Raw genomic sequence first — 13987 nt, 5'->3', positions numbered from 1 at the left:
AATTCGTCCTTTGTATAGACGGGAGGAAGGAACCCAAAAAATGTGTGCAATAGAAAATACTTTCGCTCTACGTAGTCGTACAGTCTTGTTTGGACTAGTAGTTCAAAGAGATTCCCTAGGCAGGAGGTGGAGGAAATGCACCTTAAATGTTCCAGACCGGGTAGTTTTCTGGAATTTGGTATCAGGGTGACATGCGCTTGCATCCACTCTTCGGGTACAATTCCGAACTCTCATAAACAGTTAAAACATTCTGCGATGTTGGAGTCGTGTTCAGAGCCCAGGTTCCTTTGAGATTTTGGGTTTAATATGCACACTTGACGTGTTCTCAGGGTCTCGAGAATCGTTTCGTCATTTAAAACCCCAGAAACACTGAAACAAATTTCACTCGATAAGTTCCGCTCCAGAGGAAGTTCTAGCGGCAAAAAGTAATAAGAAGAGCTTGACGCATAAAACCAATCTTTTCCACCGAAAACATCTTTATTTCTATTCATATTTTTTCCTTTCACTCATCGTGGTAGAATGTTTCAAAGGAGATCACTGTGTCACCGATCGAAATTTTTCCACTTGTTTTTCTGCGTCAATCGCCTAGCGTACTTTTTTCTTGGGAGAGAGGTGGGGCGGGGGTTACTTAAGCAGTTTAATATATTGTGTTCCCGTGATGGCGAAAGGCACGCTGCACCAAGAGGATTTGATTTGATAGTTATGGGATACAAAATCCATGTTCGCAAGTATCTGAAACAAAGAGAAATGTAATTTCATCATGATGCTGTTTCACCATTTTACTTTTCTGCAATAAGTAGACAGAAAGGTCCATTATGACACAAATATGCTTAGTCATTTAGTATTAAAGCAGCATGGATGAAAGCATGAACGGTAGCCAAAATTGCCACTGCGCATGATTCCCGATTTAGCACACGCATTTGAGCTCAGGTTTATTCTTAAAACGGCCCTCAGGGGACCACCGTTGTGAATCGTGTTAAGCTAGTGAGCATTTGTTGCGTGCAGAAGAAAATATTTCAACATCAATGTGGTGCTAAGATTTGTTTTGGGGGGAAGTACATTTATTTTTACGAAGACGTTACCACAGTTCACCTTGCATGGAGTTGGCTTATCATGGTCCATTGAGTTTGCAGAGCTACCAATTACTACTTTCTCAAACATTCCGTAACTTAACTCAATAGAACAATAAAATCTGCTGAAGGCGAGGCTAATCAGTGCCGTATTCCATTCCTTAAGTATATTGCGCTATGATTGTAACCTGCATAGGAGCTCCATTTTGTATGAAGTAAACATTTTTATTTACCTTAAGCCCAACATATAAAAGAGGACAACTTTGTCGCAGCCAAGGAAATTATAGGAAAGAAGTTTTAATTTGTGGTGTTGATTATCGGGAAATGTGTAGTGTATCTACATTCTTTAAAAAGTGTTTGGTAAGCAAGTAGAAGAAAAAATTAAACGAACAATTCAGCTCTGCATTCAAAGATATAAAGCTATAGCGTTAACAGCTTCCACCAGCGGTTTTTCACACGCTGTCACTGTTCTTCATTCACATTCACTCATTTATCACAACAGGTTTTTCACATTTTTCTCTTTGAAGTCTTCCAGACGCGGTTCCCGAATGTGATGTTGCTTCGATATGCACACACACTGCAGAGTACTCATTGCACTACCCACAATCACATGACCACTGAGGACCATCTTAAAATAACGCAGATTCCGCACTCAGAAAATTTTATACTGCTAGAGCACCTTCTGTTGCTGTAAAGTTGTACATTAAATTGCCGACATGAACTTTTCTACTCGCTTAATTGATGTTTCAATCATTGAGGTTCAGATAATGTAAAACAGTTTGCTAGTACCCCTCAAGAGAAATGTATAGTTCTGCCTTATCTTGCCGGTGCTCCCCTATGGAGCAGAAACATTGAAGCTAACGAAAAATATTCAGCTTAAGGTAAGGACAACGCAGCGAGCTATCGAAGCAAAAAATATGTTTAACGTTAAAAGACTGGAAACATGCGGAGCTGGTGGTGGAACAACCGCTGGTTAATGACTTCCTGGTCGATATGAGGACGCAGATATGGGCTTAGGCAGGGCATGCAATACGAAGGCTAGATAAACGCTGGCCTTTAAGGGCAAGGGCAACGGAGTGAGTTCTAAGAGGCGGTAAACGTAGCAAGGGGGGGGGGGGGTATTTGGAGGGGGCACAAAGTTAAATGGGCGGATGAAATTAAGAAGTTTCCGGGAATATGGTGGCCGCAGCTGGAAAAGGACAGGGTTAATGGAGAGACATGGGAGAGGCCTTTGGCCTGCAGTGGGCGAATTCAGGCTGATGACGATGATGGATGACATACTCATAAGCATACACTTGTAAGGTACCACTTTATATGATTAACCGCAGTATATAACCCTGCTTGTTCCTATGGATGACATACTCATAAGCATACACTTGTAAGGTACCACTTGATATGATTAACCGAAGTATATAACCCTGCTTGTTCCTAAGGCTTGCAAGCGTGGGTGCCTGGTCTACTCTCCTATTGGTGGCAGTAGGTATGTAACTCGAAATGGTTGTGAGTTCCTACTGTGAGCGAGGCGCATGTCCACTCCTGATTTTTAGAATGAAGTTCCGAACATAATCTATTTATGACCTGTCGTTAACTCTCGTAGAGGCAACAAAAAAAGTTGCCGCGTGGCCCAGTGACGTGAAGAGTAGCTGGATCTAATTCCAACTAGCATTAATTGGAATTTTTATTTATGAAAAATCATTTACTTGATAAAGTTATGCTGCTTGAGACATACGACCACATTCGATTACATAAAAAGTCCCATTGTCAGTCATTTTCATTCAAAACATCCACGCGTTACGTGGGCTCCTCGACATGCGTCCGCGGATTTCTCCACACAACGCCGACGCCGCCTTATCCGCTAAACAGGAGCCTTGGAGCTACCGCTCTAAAACGACCACTGACACCACTAGGGTCCGAACCCAAGACCTCTGCATGTCGCTTACGATGCTCCACCAACTCAGTTATGGCGACGGCTCTCCAATCTTCTACTTTTGGAAATACTTAAGAAGCCTTCACAAAGTAGTGTTCACCAGCGCCACCCTTGTCCATAGCGGCGGACATAGAACGTCATCTACTACCGCGATTGTCATGTGAAACATGATCGCAAGATCAGGGCGGCAGCTGTGCTACTACAACCCTTTTATGCACCAGGAGTACGGCATCAGGACTGTGGGAATCAAGGCCCTCACTAAGTTTTCGAGTAGACAAGGCTATAAAATGAGCGGACGTTGTGACATATTAATTAGGAAGCCAACTGTGATTGAATCCAAGGAAAGCAAAAGGCAAAGTTTCTTTACATTGTGTTGTTGATAAGTAGGAAATCTGTAGGTGCAATCACATTATCGGGAACGTATTGATTACAAAGACGAAGAAAATATGGACATAACGCCAGTGGAATCTAAACCCATGCCCTTCTTCGGACGTATACGGTGCGCGTATTCAGATCCCCCTTGCAGCTTGTTATACCACCTTTTGGAGTATACCGTTTTAAGGCGGAAGGGGAAAAGACCGCCGCTAACAAGCGAATAGAAGTTCTTTAAGCATTGAGAATGGTTCAGATATTGGGGTAAATAAAATGTAACCACGTTCAATGAGTGCTAAATCAAATTTCTGACAGCTACTATTTCTAATAGGCAGTAATAAGCCATTCTATATAACAAAAACTTGAACTCAGTTTTGTGTTTATTTTGTATTTTAAAACAATATAATGCAACACGTTTCTAGTGCCTTAAAATTATCATGTATTAAGGATTATTCAGGCAAATTTTAACTAAATGCGATGATGATGTTTTTTTTTAAACCCAAGTCAAAGTTGTCACTTTTTTGGTGTTTTTGAACCTTGGCCAATTTTGAGACCGTACTGAAAACTATCTATCAAGTCTAGAGCAACAGAACTTGCCTGAGGTGAGTAAAAACAGCTGAAAAATACTGAGAAAACTATCCAGCGGGAAGATCTTTAGGCATCTTGCCCTAAGGCTGCCCTGAAAAGTGCCTTTTTTGCACCGCATAGCTCCAGAAACGAAGTTTGCAATTTTTTTACTCGGAAGGTTGAAAGAGCAAGAAAACAATTTTTATTTTCTAGGATTGTACAAGTTGTAAAGAGGTTCTGAAAAAATGCTGATGCGCGGAAAAATTTTTTTGTGCATGGAATGTGACTTCAAACTTGCAACTTTGCGAAGTGCCAAAAACGACATTCTCCACCTCTTGTGAGGTGCGATTTTTTTCCGAGAAAACTACGAAGCTTCTTGCAAAACTAAGGTTCATTCCTTTGTGTGGACACATTTGCCCATCATATATAAAAATTTCATTGAAAACAAAAAATGGTCGTGGGACCTCGATTACCGTCTTATGTGAACACGCCCATATATATATATATATATATGGGCGTGTTCAGATAAGAACGGTAATCGAGGTCCCATGACCATTTTTTGTTTCCAATGAAATTTTTATATATGATGGGCAAATGTGTCCACACAAAAGAATGAACCTTAGTTTTGCAAGAAACATCGTTGTTTTCTCAGAAAAAAATCGTATGTGACAAGAGGTAGAGAATGTCGTTTTTGCCACTTCGCAAAGTTGCAAGTTTGGAGCCTCGTTGCATGCACAATAAACTTTTTCCGCACATCAGCATTTTTTGAAAAACTCTCTGCAACTTGTACTATTTGAAACAATAAAAAATAGTTTTCTTGCTTTGTCAACCTTCTGAGTAAAAAATTTCAAACTTGGCTTCTGAAGCTACGCGCTACGAAAAAGGCACTTTTCAGGGCAGTCTTAGGGCAAGGTGCCTAAATATCTCGTCACTAAATATTTTTATCCATATTTTGCGGCTACTTTTGCACACCTCATGTAAGTTCTGTAGCTCTAGACTTCACAGATATTATTCAATATGGCCTCAAAATTGGCCGAAGTTCAAAAACGTCAAAAAAGTGACAACTTTGACTTGAATTTAAAAAAAAACATCATCATCGAATTTTGTTAAAATTTGCTTGAATAATCCTCAATACCTGATAATTCTGAGGCACCAGAAAAGTGTTGCATTATATTGTTTTAAATTACAAAAATAAACACGAAATTGAGTTCACCTTTTTGTTATCTAGAATTGCTTATTACTGGCTCTTAGAAATATTATCTGTCAGAAATTTGATTTATCACTCACCGAATGTGGTTACGTTTTATTTACCACAATATCCGAACCATTCTCAATGCTTGTAGAGCTTCTATTCGCTTGCTAGCGGCGTTCTTAATGCGTCAAAGTGAGAATAAATTCGCTATTTCGCCTGACGTCTCAAGAACTGGCTGGTGGCGGTCAAACGTATTTTGTGTTCTCTAATTTGTCATCGTAACGTTCATTGGTATCTAATCTATTCTTTAAAACTATTAGATCATTTATCGATGCTTAGAAAAAATTTATGTATAAAAATTAATATTAATGTGTTTCTGAAGCCGACGTTTCCGAACCTGCATCTCTTTACCTCTGTGTTCAGTGGTTCTACAAGGCACTGTCAGGAGACAAAACGTCGTCTTCTGAGGGGAACAATTTATCTGCAAGGCTTTTAAACAGGAGGAATTTTAATCAGGAGGCAATTTACAAATTGGATGCCACTTCATGTGCAGATTGCAATTCAGAAAATTGTAACAAGAAATAAACCGCAGCAGTTGATTTCGGTTTGCGCACTGTGTACTCTCCAGCACGAAGCACAAACCAGATCACAGTCTCTTCCATTCCGAAGCAGCGGTGGAGGCTACGTAGGATGCACTGCCTTCATTTGACTGAACGTACTTCCACATGTGGAGCGTCTGAACTCCAGGCACTTTCTTTGCCATTTTCCATTCTTCCTTCTTCATTTCGCGAAAGTCTGCTAGCTCCGTTTGTGGGAGCTCCAGAATGGTGATGTTCTTTAGCGTTCCCTGAATTGCGTCTACGAAGCCGCTGGCTGTTTGTATGGCCTCACTTGCAGGCTTCCGCAAATTGTGGTGTGATGCTCGATGTTTCACTAGCCCACCAACGCCGTCGCAAGCATTTTTGCCGTGTCCTGTGGCCGAAAACATCCATTTCGTCTCTTGACATTCACTGCGTTGTAGCTCATGAAACTGATATTTATTCTTGAAGTGAGCGGGAGCCCCGTCGCTCACATATGTTATGTTGTTGTAGATTGGTGCATTGTCTTCGAGGTGTGTGTTTGATTTTCGACAGAGCCAAGCATGCATGAGCTGAATCGTGAGACATATCGTCGGAAATAACGGCGTAATTCCGAGTCGATTTTCTTGACGTGACAACGCACGTAAACACGGTGACCTGCTTTTTCTGCCAATGGTACGCTTGTACTGCGTCTGGAAGCACAACTGTCCAGTTTTCGGCGAAATCAAAATGCAAAACAATTGCACCTCTCTTGCAGTTGTGTTTTTCTTCATGTATTGCTCTTGCTTGCACAGATCTAATATAGTTGTGGGGAATCCATTTCATGGCCATTCTTTGAAATTCTCTCATGAAAGATGAAGCGGTCAGAGTTTTTTTAACTAGCTCACCGTGTTCCCATGTAGCAATCAAAACCTCATCCTCGCTGCTCATTTCAAAATTTTCCGAGGTGAAAATGCCATCTTGCGGACAGTGCTCACAATTCCTCAGGAAACATGACGCAGTGGGTTCTTGGCATACGCAGAGACTCTGAATATCTTCGGGAGAAAGCGACCTTCCGGACGCGTTCTGCAGTCCCACGAGGCACAGTTGAAAGTTTGCACAGCACACGCAAACACACACTTCCCATTGTGGCGAACATTTCACCCACTTAGGACGCAAGGATATAAATTTTGTGAGGCCAACCTGGGAGGCAGGGTGAGCTTGCTTGTAGAGGCGGTATGCTTCTCGCAAGGACCGCGTCATGAAGCGTTTAGGTTCCCATTCCTTCTCTCCCTCCTTTTCGATTCTCACAACATCCCTTTTGTTCGGAGTCTGTCTAGAGCAATCGAGTTCATCCATGGTGTAATATTCTAAAACGGCGGTAATGTCTTCCTGTTGTAGTCTGCATCTTGTAAATCTCTCCTGTGTTGACCATACGCCTTCTTCATCCACCATCTTTTTCGATTTTCGGATAACGTACCTCGTTGCCTCTGGAATAACTTCCTGCACATATTTCACGGTTAGGTTGCTTGGTAGCAGTGTCAGCAGCTGGCAACGCTCTTGAAAGGACGTACACCTTTTGTAGGCTGCATGTAGGTTGTCTTCCCAGCTGGTGCATTGCGCACACTTTTCTTCTGAGGCGCGCGAAGTCTCTGGGATATTATATGCTGCCTGTATCCCCGATCGGATTTTCGTCACCACAGCTCTTGCTACCTCTTCCTGCTTTCGCTTTGCATAGGAAAGTCTGAGGCGCTTTTTTAGAGTGCTCGGTGGCTTTAGGGGTGAAACTTCGGAGGTAAGGCTGACACTGGAGTTTAAATTTTCTACGATTTCTTCCCCAGGGCGGAATTCATCGAATGTTTCGTTTGACTCTCCCTGCATATTATCTATTTCTTCCTTGAACCGACGGTAACAATTCTGACAGATGAAGTCGCTTTCTCGTACTCGGAGAGCTTCTTCGGGAAGTAGAACTTTTTTGAGAGCAGCGATATTGAGTGCCTTTACACTGCGAAAATTACGTCCTTTTTCAATCTGGTGTTTGTGCCTGTTTGTGTAGTCGGCACAAAACGTTCGCCGCGGAAATTTCTTCATGAATGCAAAAGCTCACCGTTTCCGAAGATTATCGCGAGAAGGAAGAATAGGTGACATGCAGGGCCCAGGGATCCTTTTCCAAGAAGTTGATATGGACAGATGAATGGATTTTTAGCACAGGCTGCGCACCGTCGACACTGATGCTGTTTCGGTGTGGCGTACGAGCTGAGACTGAGACCCCAAGTATGCTTGTCGAGGGATCCCTCCAAAAACACGTGAGTGCAGAAAACACCCCCACCGTCTACCAGGCCTGCAAAACGACACGCGAAGCTCGAGATCCGAACAACATCCGCTCACCGCTACAACGGGCTGTCTCGGTCGAAGGTCGAAGGCCGAGACATAACTGCCAGGCGTTCAGGAAAGCGGTGTGTTGCGCTGGAAAGACGATAGTGGTGGCTAAAGTCTCGGTTCGGCGGCGGCGGCACACATGGTGCTATCAAATTCGGGATCGCCCCGGGCGTTATACAGCTATAGGAGCGGCTGCTCAGCGCGGTTCATCCCTGGAGCGGCGTTAGCTCGGTAAAGGCATCCTGAGAGCAGCGACAGGTGCATTAAATGTTTGCATAAACTACCACTAAACACACGTCACTCCAAAATAACGTGCTAAAATATGCTTAGAGTAATTTAAGTCCCACTGTTAGAAGAGTACGAAAGCGAACAGGAGCTTTAAACCTTTGATTCTGACAGAAAAAAACACTTACAAATTGCACGTATGAACTCAGCAAGTGTAGCGTTTAAAATGTACCCATATGCAACCAACACTAAATCCAGCTTCTAACGATTGCGCATCCTAAGAGGGAATACTGAGGAGTCGTAGGGATTGAAATCATGAAGACACTTTTGTATTTATTTCTGTACTTTAAAACAATATAATGCAATACATTTTTAGTGTGCTACAATTTTGAAATATTGAAGATTGTTCAGAAAAATTTTAATGCAAATCGATAATGATGTTTTTTTTTTTAATTCAAGTCAAAGTTGTCACTTTTTTGACGTTTTTGAACTCCGGCCAACTTTGAGGCCATATTGAAAAATATCTGTCAAATCTATAGCTACAGAACTTGCTTGAAGTGAGCAAAAGTAGCCGCAAAATATGGAGAAAAATATCTAGGGACGAGATCTGTAGGCATCTTGCCCTAAGGCTGCCCTGAAAAGTGCCTTTTTCGCACCGCGTAGCTTCAGAAGCCAAGTTTGAAAATTTTTACTGAAAAGGTTGACAGAGCAAGAAAACTTTTTGTTATTGTTTTAGATAGGAAAAGTTTCAGAGAGTTTTTCAAAAAACGCTGTTGAGCGGAAAAAATTTATTGTGCATGCAATGAGGCTCCAAACTTGCAACTTTTCGAAGTGGCAAAAACGACATTTTCCACCTCTTGTGACATACGATTTTTTTCCGAGAAAACTACGAAGTTTCTTGCAAAACTAAGGTTTATTCCTTTGTGTGGACACATTTGCCCACCACATATAAAAAGTTCATTGAAAACAAAAAATGGTCATGGGACCTCGATTACCGTTCTTATCTGAACACGCCCATATATATATACTCGCCAATAATGGCAAAAAGTATTTTGCACTTCTTATACTATCATATCTCTTCTCATACCAGTGCAGAAAAGCAAGAGAAATTACACGATCGCGTTGACACATGAAGGAAGTGAATAGCCACTGCATCCAAGCGAAGCAGAGCTGAATGTTCTTATCTGTTCCTTTTTAGTTTGCGGTGTTGATCTTTCAGAAATTATTAGTGTAATTATTTTGTCGCTGAAAGATATTTTGGTAACAAACGGGAAGGAAACACAACCACATGCTGCCGGTGCAATTCAAACCAACAATTGTCGATTTGGCTCCCACCCGCGGCAATAGTGTCTTTTATGCAAGTTTCTAATCACTTTTTCTTTCAGCAACAAAATAATTACAGTATTATTGCCCTACTTAGCAACAACAATTGCAAAACAGTAATACAACTATATGAACATTACCCTATGCTTTCCTTGGCTTTGATGACCGTTCACTTCCTTCGTGTGTTCCTAAACCAGAGTTTTGCTTCCCTTTCGGCATGTTTATTGGCAGGGCTAATTTGCTGTCAATAGCTTGCAGGCGCTATAACTGCGCGAGGACAAAACGACTTCAGACCATAATTAATCTTTCCTGGTGGAGCACTAAAATTTATAGCATTTTTTTCGTTAGTATCATTGATTGTTTGTTTCTTCTCACCGTCGCAGCTTTCGTAGCGCACAACATCCAAGCATTTCTTTTCTATACCCGCCCAACACAATGAAGCAATGAGGCTAAAGGTATTCATTCTTACGTTTCCCCATCAAACAGGGGCAGTGGTACATGTAGTAACCTCCTTTCACTTGATCCTCACTGCAACGTTGATAACGTCCAGCACGTGGTAGGCAGATTCTGCGGCCGCGGCGTCGTTGCCGTACACAACAGCAGTCTGGTGGGCACTGGCTGGTATCTTTGCAGGCTTGGCCGGGCCCTCTCACATCCTGCAGGTGGGTTATAGTAAATGGTTCGAGCTCTGTTATGTATTTTATAACAAGAATGGGCAATCCCCCATGTGCACAGTAAGAAGTTACTTCCGTGTATTGGAACGTTCGAGATAGGCAAGCAAATCCTACGATACCAAATTTCCCATGTCTCTCCTTAGAACTGCGGTTCAAATAAGATGCCCATCGTGGCGCTTACGCATTGGCAAAACAAAAGCACATCAGTTGAGAGTTCTGTATCCATCGTGCTAACTGTGAGATTTGCCACTCATTCGACAACTCTGCTTCAGAAGCTGTCCTGGTTCGCTTCTGAACTATTCTGGAGTCCTTGTATTATTTTGCGGTACTTTAATTTGTACTCAGCTGAAAAAAAGATATACAGCTTTAACTAAGAAGCCTTCCTATGCCTTTATTGCTTAGTGACCTGATGAGGAAGAATGTATTTATTTACGTTTATATTTATGTACAATGCGCACAGGACCACAGGCGTCATAAAAGAGGCTAGTTTCAAACATATTCACGCAAAATAATGCTGCATGGCTGAATTAATTAAGCTTACATCGGAAGCCTGTAGTACAATCAAAGCGGCACCTTGAAGAACCATGCATCGTTGCTACGCAGGACGCTGTAATTGAGGGTGCTGGATCGTAGAAATGCTGCCAGTAAAACTACGGCGAATTCCAGCACATGTTTCGACCTGGTCCTTCTTGAACACCAAGGTGTGCTGAACCGGAGTCATTGACGTCGAATTTCGAGCATCTTCTAGAAAATTTTTATGGCACCTTCCACTCTCTGTGTGGGTCTTCCATTTAATTTATCTTTTCCTGACACCGTTCATGAACATAAATTTGTATTTAACCTGCTATTTGCCAAATTTGTCCGTGCTTCAAAAGCTTACTGCAATCGTTTTAACTCGAAAATCAAGGGCTCGACCAGTACCGCAGCCTAGCTAAGAATATTTTCTACTTTTTTACTCAGCTTGTCGCATTGAACGCTTCACTTCATGAAGTATCTCTTGTGAGAGAGCTTTATTGCTGACATTTTAGTAGGCACGGTTAGAGTGTATGTAACTGACGAAGATATGGTGTTCGTACTCTATAACATAAATTTCTGAGAGTATCGACTGGCTGCTTTAGATTTGGGTTTTGCTGCATTATCCACGAATCTCGCTTTTCAAAAGATATACGATGCTGTAGCGACAAAGGCAGAAAATGCATTTCAAATAAAAAGTTTTTACAGAACACTCACCCTTTGAACATATTGGGTAGCACAAGGGGAAATTTTTGTTTTTAAAATGTGACAGCAACTAATGGCCACTATGTGAAAATACACCTCCTGAGAAAGCAAATCTGATTGCTTTTAAAAAAAGCTCAATGAAGCACGAGTGAGTGATGGAGGTAACAATTAGAGACGATGTAAGTTTTTCGAATAGGTACCTGAAATAGTTTGTTTCAGAGAGGAAAATAAACAATAATTGGTGGCTGCAAAAAGGTTTAAAATAATTTCTTCTTTAAACATTAGTATACCCGTGAGGACATCATGAGTGGAAATCTAGAGGTCTGGCCTAAGTGGCTTAAATCGGTACAGCGATGCAAGTGCTTAAAACAGTGCATTATATGGGGTTCCCTTGGATGTGAAACACTTTTCAGTGCTCTTCACTAACTGCTGAAGAGTGTACCTACCAAAAACATTGAAAGGCTATCCGGGCTAGCTTTCTTTTCCGCAAGGACATACAATACATAGGACCCATTCTTTATGCGATAGGTACAGGGCTGGTCAAAGGTTATTATACCACAGGGTCTGCTTTTTAGCGGCTTACCCTGCCACTTATGATAAAAAATGAAGCTATCAAGGTTCTCAAAACTAGAAATGATACTTTTACATTATTCTATAGAGGTTTTCGGCTTCATGAGTGTTTTAACGCCCTACTTTAGTCCTCGAAAGCAGACCCTGTGGCCTGGAAACCTTTGAACGACCCTGTGTCTTGTCGTTTCACTGGTCTTAACGTAGCAGCTATTTGAAGTTTTCTCTTCTTTAAGGCTGTCGTCTTCAGACATATATACTTCAGTATGCGTTTGTAACTCAGTTGAGCTGAGACGAGTACTATTGTAGATGTCGGCTCCTTCTAAAGCTCGCGCATTGCGGCGCGGGCTGAGTAAGGCGCGTTAGCCTATTCCACGGCATTTGGCGTTCCCACGCAGCCATACGTTCACTGTATAACCACAGGTACAGAACAGAAGACTGGCCTTTGAAAACCTGGACCTCTCTGCGGGTGTGGACACAAGGAGAGACAAAATATGGGGCCACTTTATAACGGACAGCGGCAAGCCCGATACAACGAATCACCATTTAATGCGTTTTACGTAATGCAACTTGATTGTTCATAGTCTTTAGGCACTTATACATGCTATACAAAGCTATACCTAACAAGCATTATATATAGTGTCTGAAACTAGTCTAGTTGGTCCTTGTCATGGACTTTCACTTGATCTTTTGAAAAACATACCCAACAATTCTGGGCAAAAGCATTTTTAAGCGGGAAACCATTTATAATCGAAGTTTTTTCGTATAATGTAAGATTTCTCTATAACAATCAATAAATGCTCAGATCACTGAACGGCGGTCTTCTATTTTTTTTCTGAAACATTTCTTCTATCATCAAAAGCGTTTCGCATTCGTTTTTAATGCCCGTCTTAAAGGTGCAGTGAAGAGGAATCTGAACTCGTATTTTTGCCTCTGGAACTCGATCTACACGTTCCGAGCGTTCTTGAAAACTTCGAATTATTGCCCTGTGTGGCCAATTTCCCTAATTTAAATAGGATTAACGTTGGGCTCCCGACTTTTTTTTTTATTTCCCCGCAAACAGGGGGAGGAGCCGATCAACCTTTCACCCAGTCCTGTGGCGGCTTGCCGCTCTACCATCGGCGGAGTGATACGCAGTGATCGGCGAAAGCAAAGAGTCCACGCGTATTTTTATTTCCGTGGGCCTAATTTGCACTTATGCAGTGTCTGACTAGACCTATTTATTCCCGGAAACCTAAAAGAAACAAAATAAAAGCGAAAGCAAAGTTGCCACGCCACTCCCTGAAAGGCACTCCATGCGTTGATCGACTCCTCCCACTGTATGCGGGGAATGAAAAAACAAATGTGGGAGCCGGACGTCTATCCCATTTATTTAGAGAAATCGGCCTCACAGGGCAATAACTCGAAGTTTCCAAGAATGCTGGGAACCTGTAGATTGAGTTCCCGCGGCAAAAAGACGAGTTCAGATTACTGTTCAGTGCACCTTTAACTGTTCGATCGCATAGAACAGTTGAGAAGGATTGACTGAATGACCGTTAATCTTCCTTGATATGTGGGAAAGATTTTGCATCATATCAAAAGAATGGACCACTGCATTCCATATTTACCTGACGTTATCTTACTATTTGTCCATTTTGAAAAGTTTCGTCCGAAAATGTTGGATGTGGACCCAAAACGGAAAAGGGTACAAAACAAGGATAAGTAAACTGTGTCAAAGGTTGTTCCAAAGTATATTCTGATATTGACTTTCCAAGTGGAAACCGAACTCCGAAAACACACAGACAAAGGCAAAACCTCTTACTGAGTTGAAAAGCACAATAAGGTCTGCAGTTCTGCTCATATCAAGAGATAATGTCATCAGGGGGCTGTGAAAAGATTAAAGGGTCATGTGTGATAGGCGCGTCAGCTATGCTTTG

General features: G+C 41.9%; 1 protein-coding gene and 1 pseudogene across 2 annotated transcripts in view; both read right to left on the bottom strand.

Moving 5' to 3' along the window:
- Positions 1-487: 487 nt before the first annotated feature.
- Positions 488-13987, bottom strand: part of LOC149331204 (U-scoloptoxin(18)-Er1a-like) — a 33820-nt gene continuing 20320 nt past the window's right edge. The window contains exons 2-3 of one of the 2 annotated variants that reach the window (XM_089555423.1): positions 10082-10268; positions 488-732 (exon numbers count right to left, since the gene is read on the bottom strand). In XM_089555423.1, the coding sequence (XP_089411549.1) occupies positions 701-732; positions 10082-10268 (219 nt within the window). In that variant the 3' untranslated portion in view covers positions 488-700. Of the gene's footprint in view, positions 733-10081; positions 10269-13987 lie in introns of those variants that run through there. The other variant, XM_089555421.1, reaches the window with a different exon arrangement.
- On the bottom strand, positions 5775-7044 carry LOC149331205 (uncharacterized; annotated as a pseudogene).

Source organism: Amblyomma mixtum, chromosome 8, assembly GCF_055824585.1.
Source record: "Amblyomma mixtum isolate Tamu chromosome 8, ASM5582458v1, whole genome shotgun sequence".
NCBI classification, from domain to species: domain Eukaryota; kingdom Metazoa; phylum Arthropoda; class Arachnida; order Ixodida; family Ixodidae; genus Amblyomma; species Amblyomma mixtum.
The sequence above is the reverse complement of the archived record's forward strand: the minus strand, read 5'-3'. Positions and strand labels throughout refer to the sequence as shown.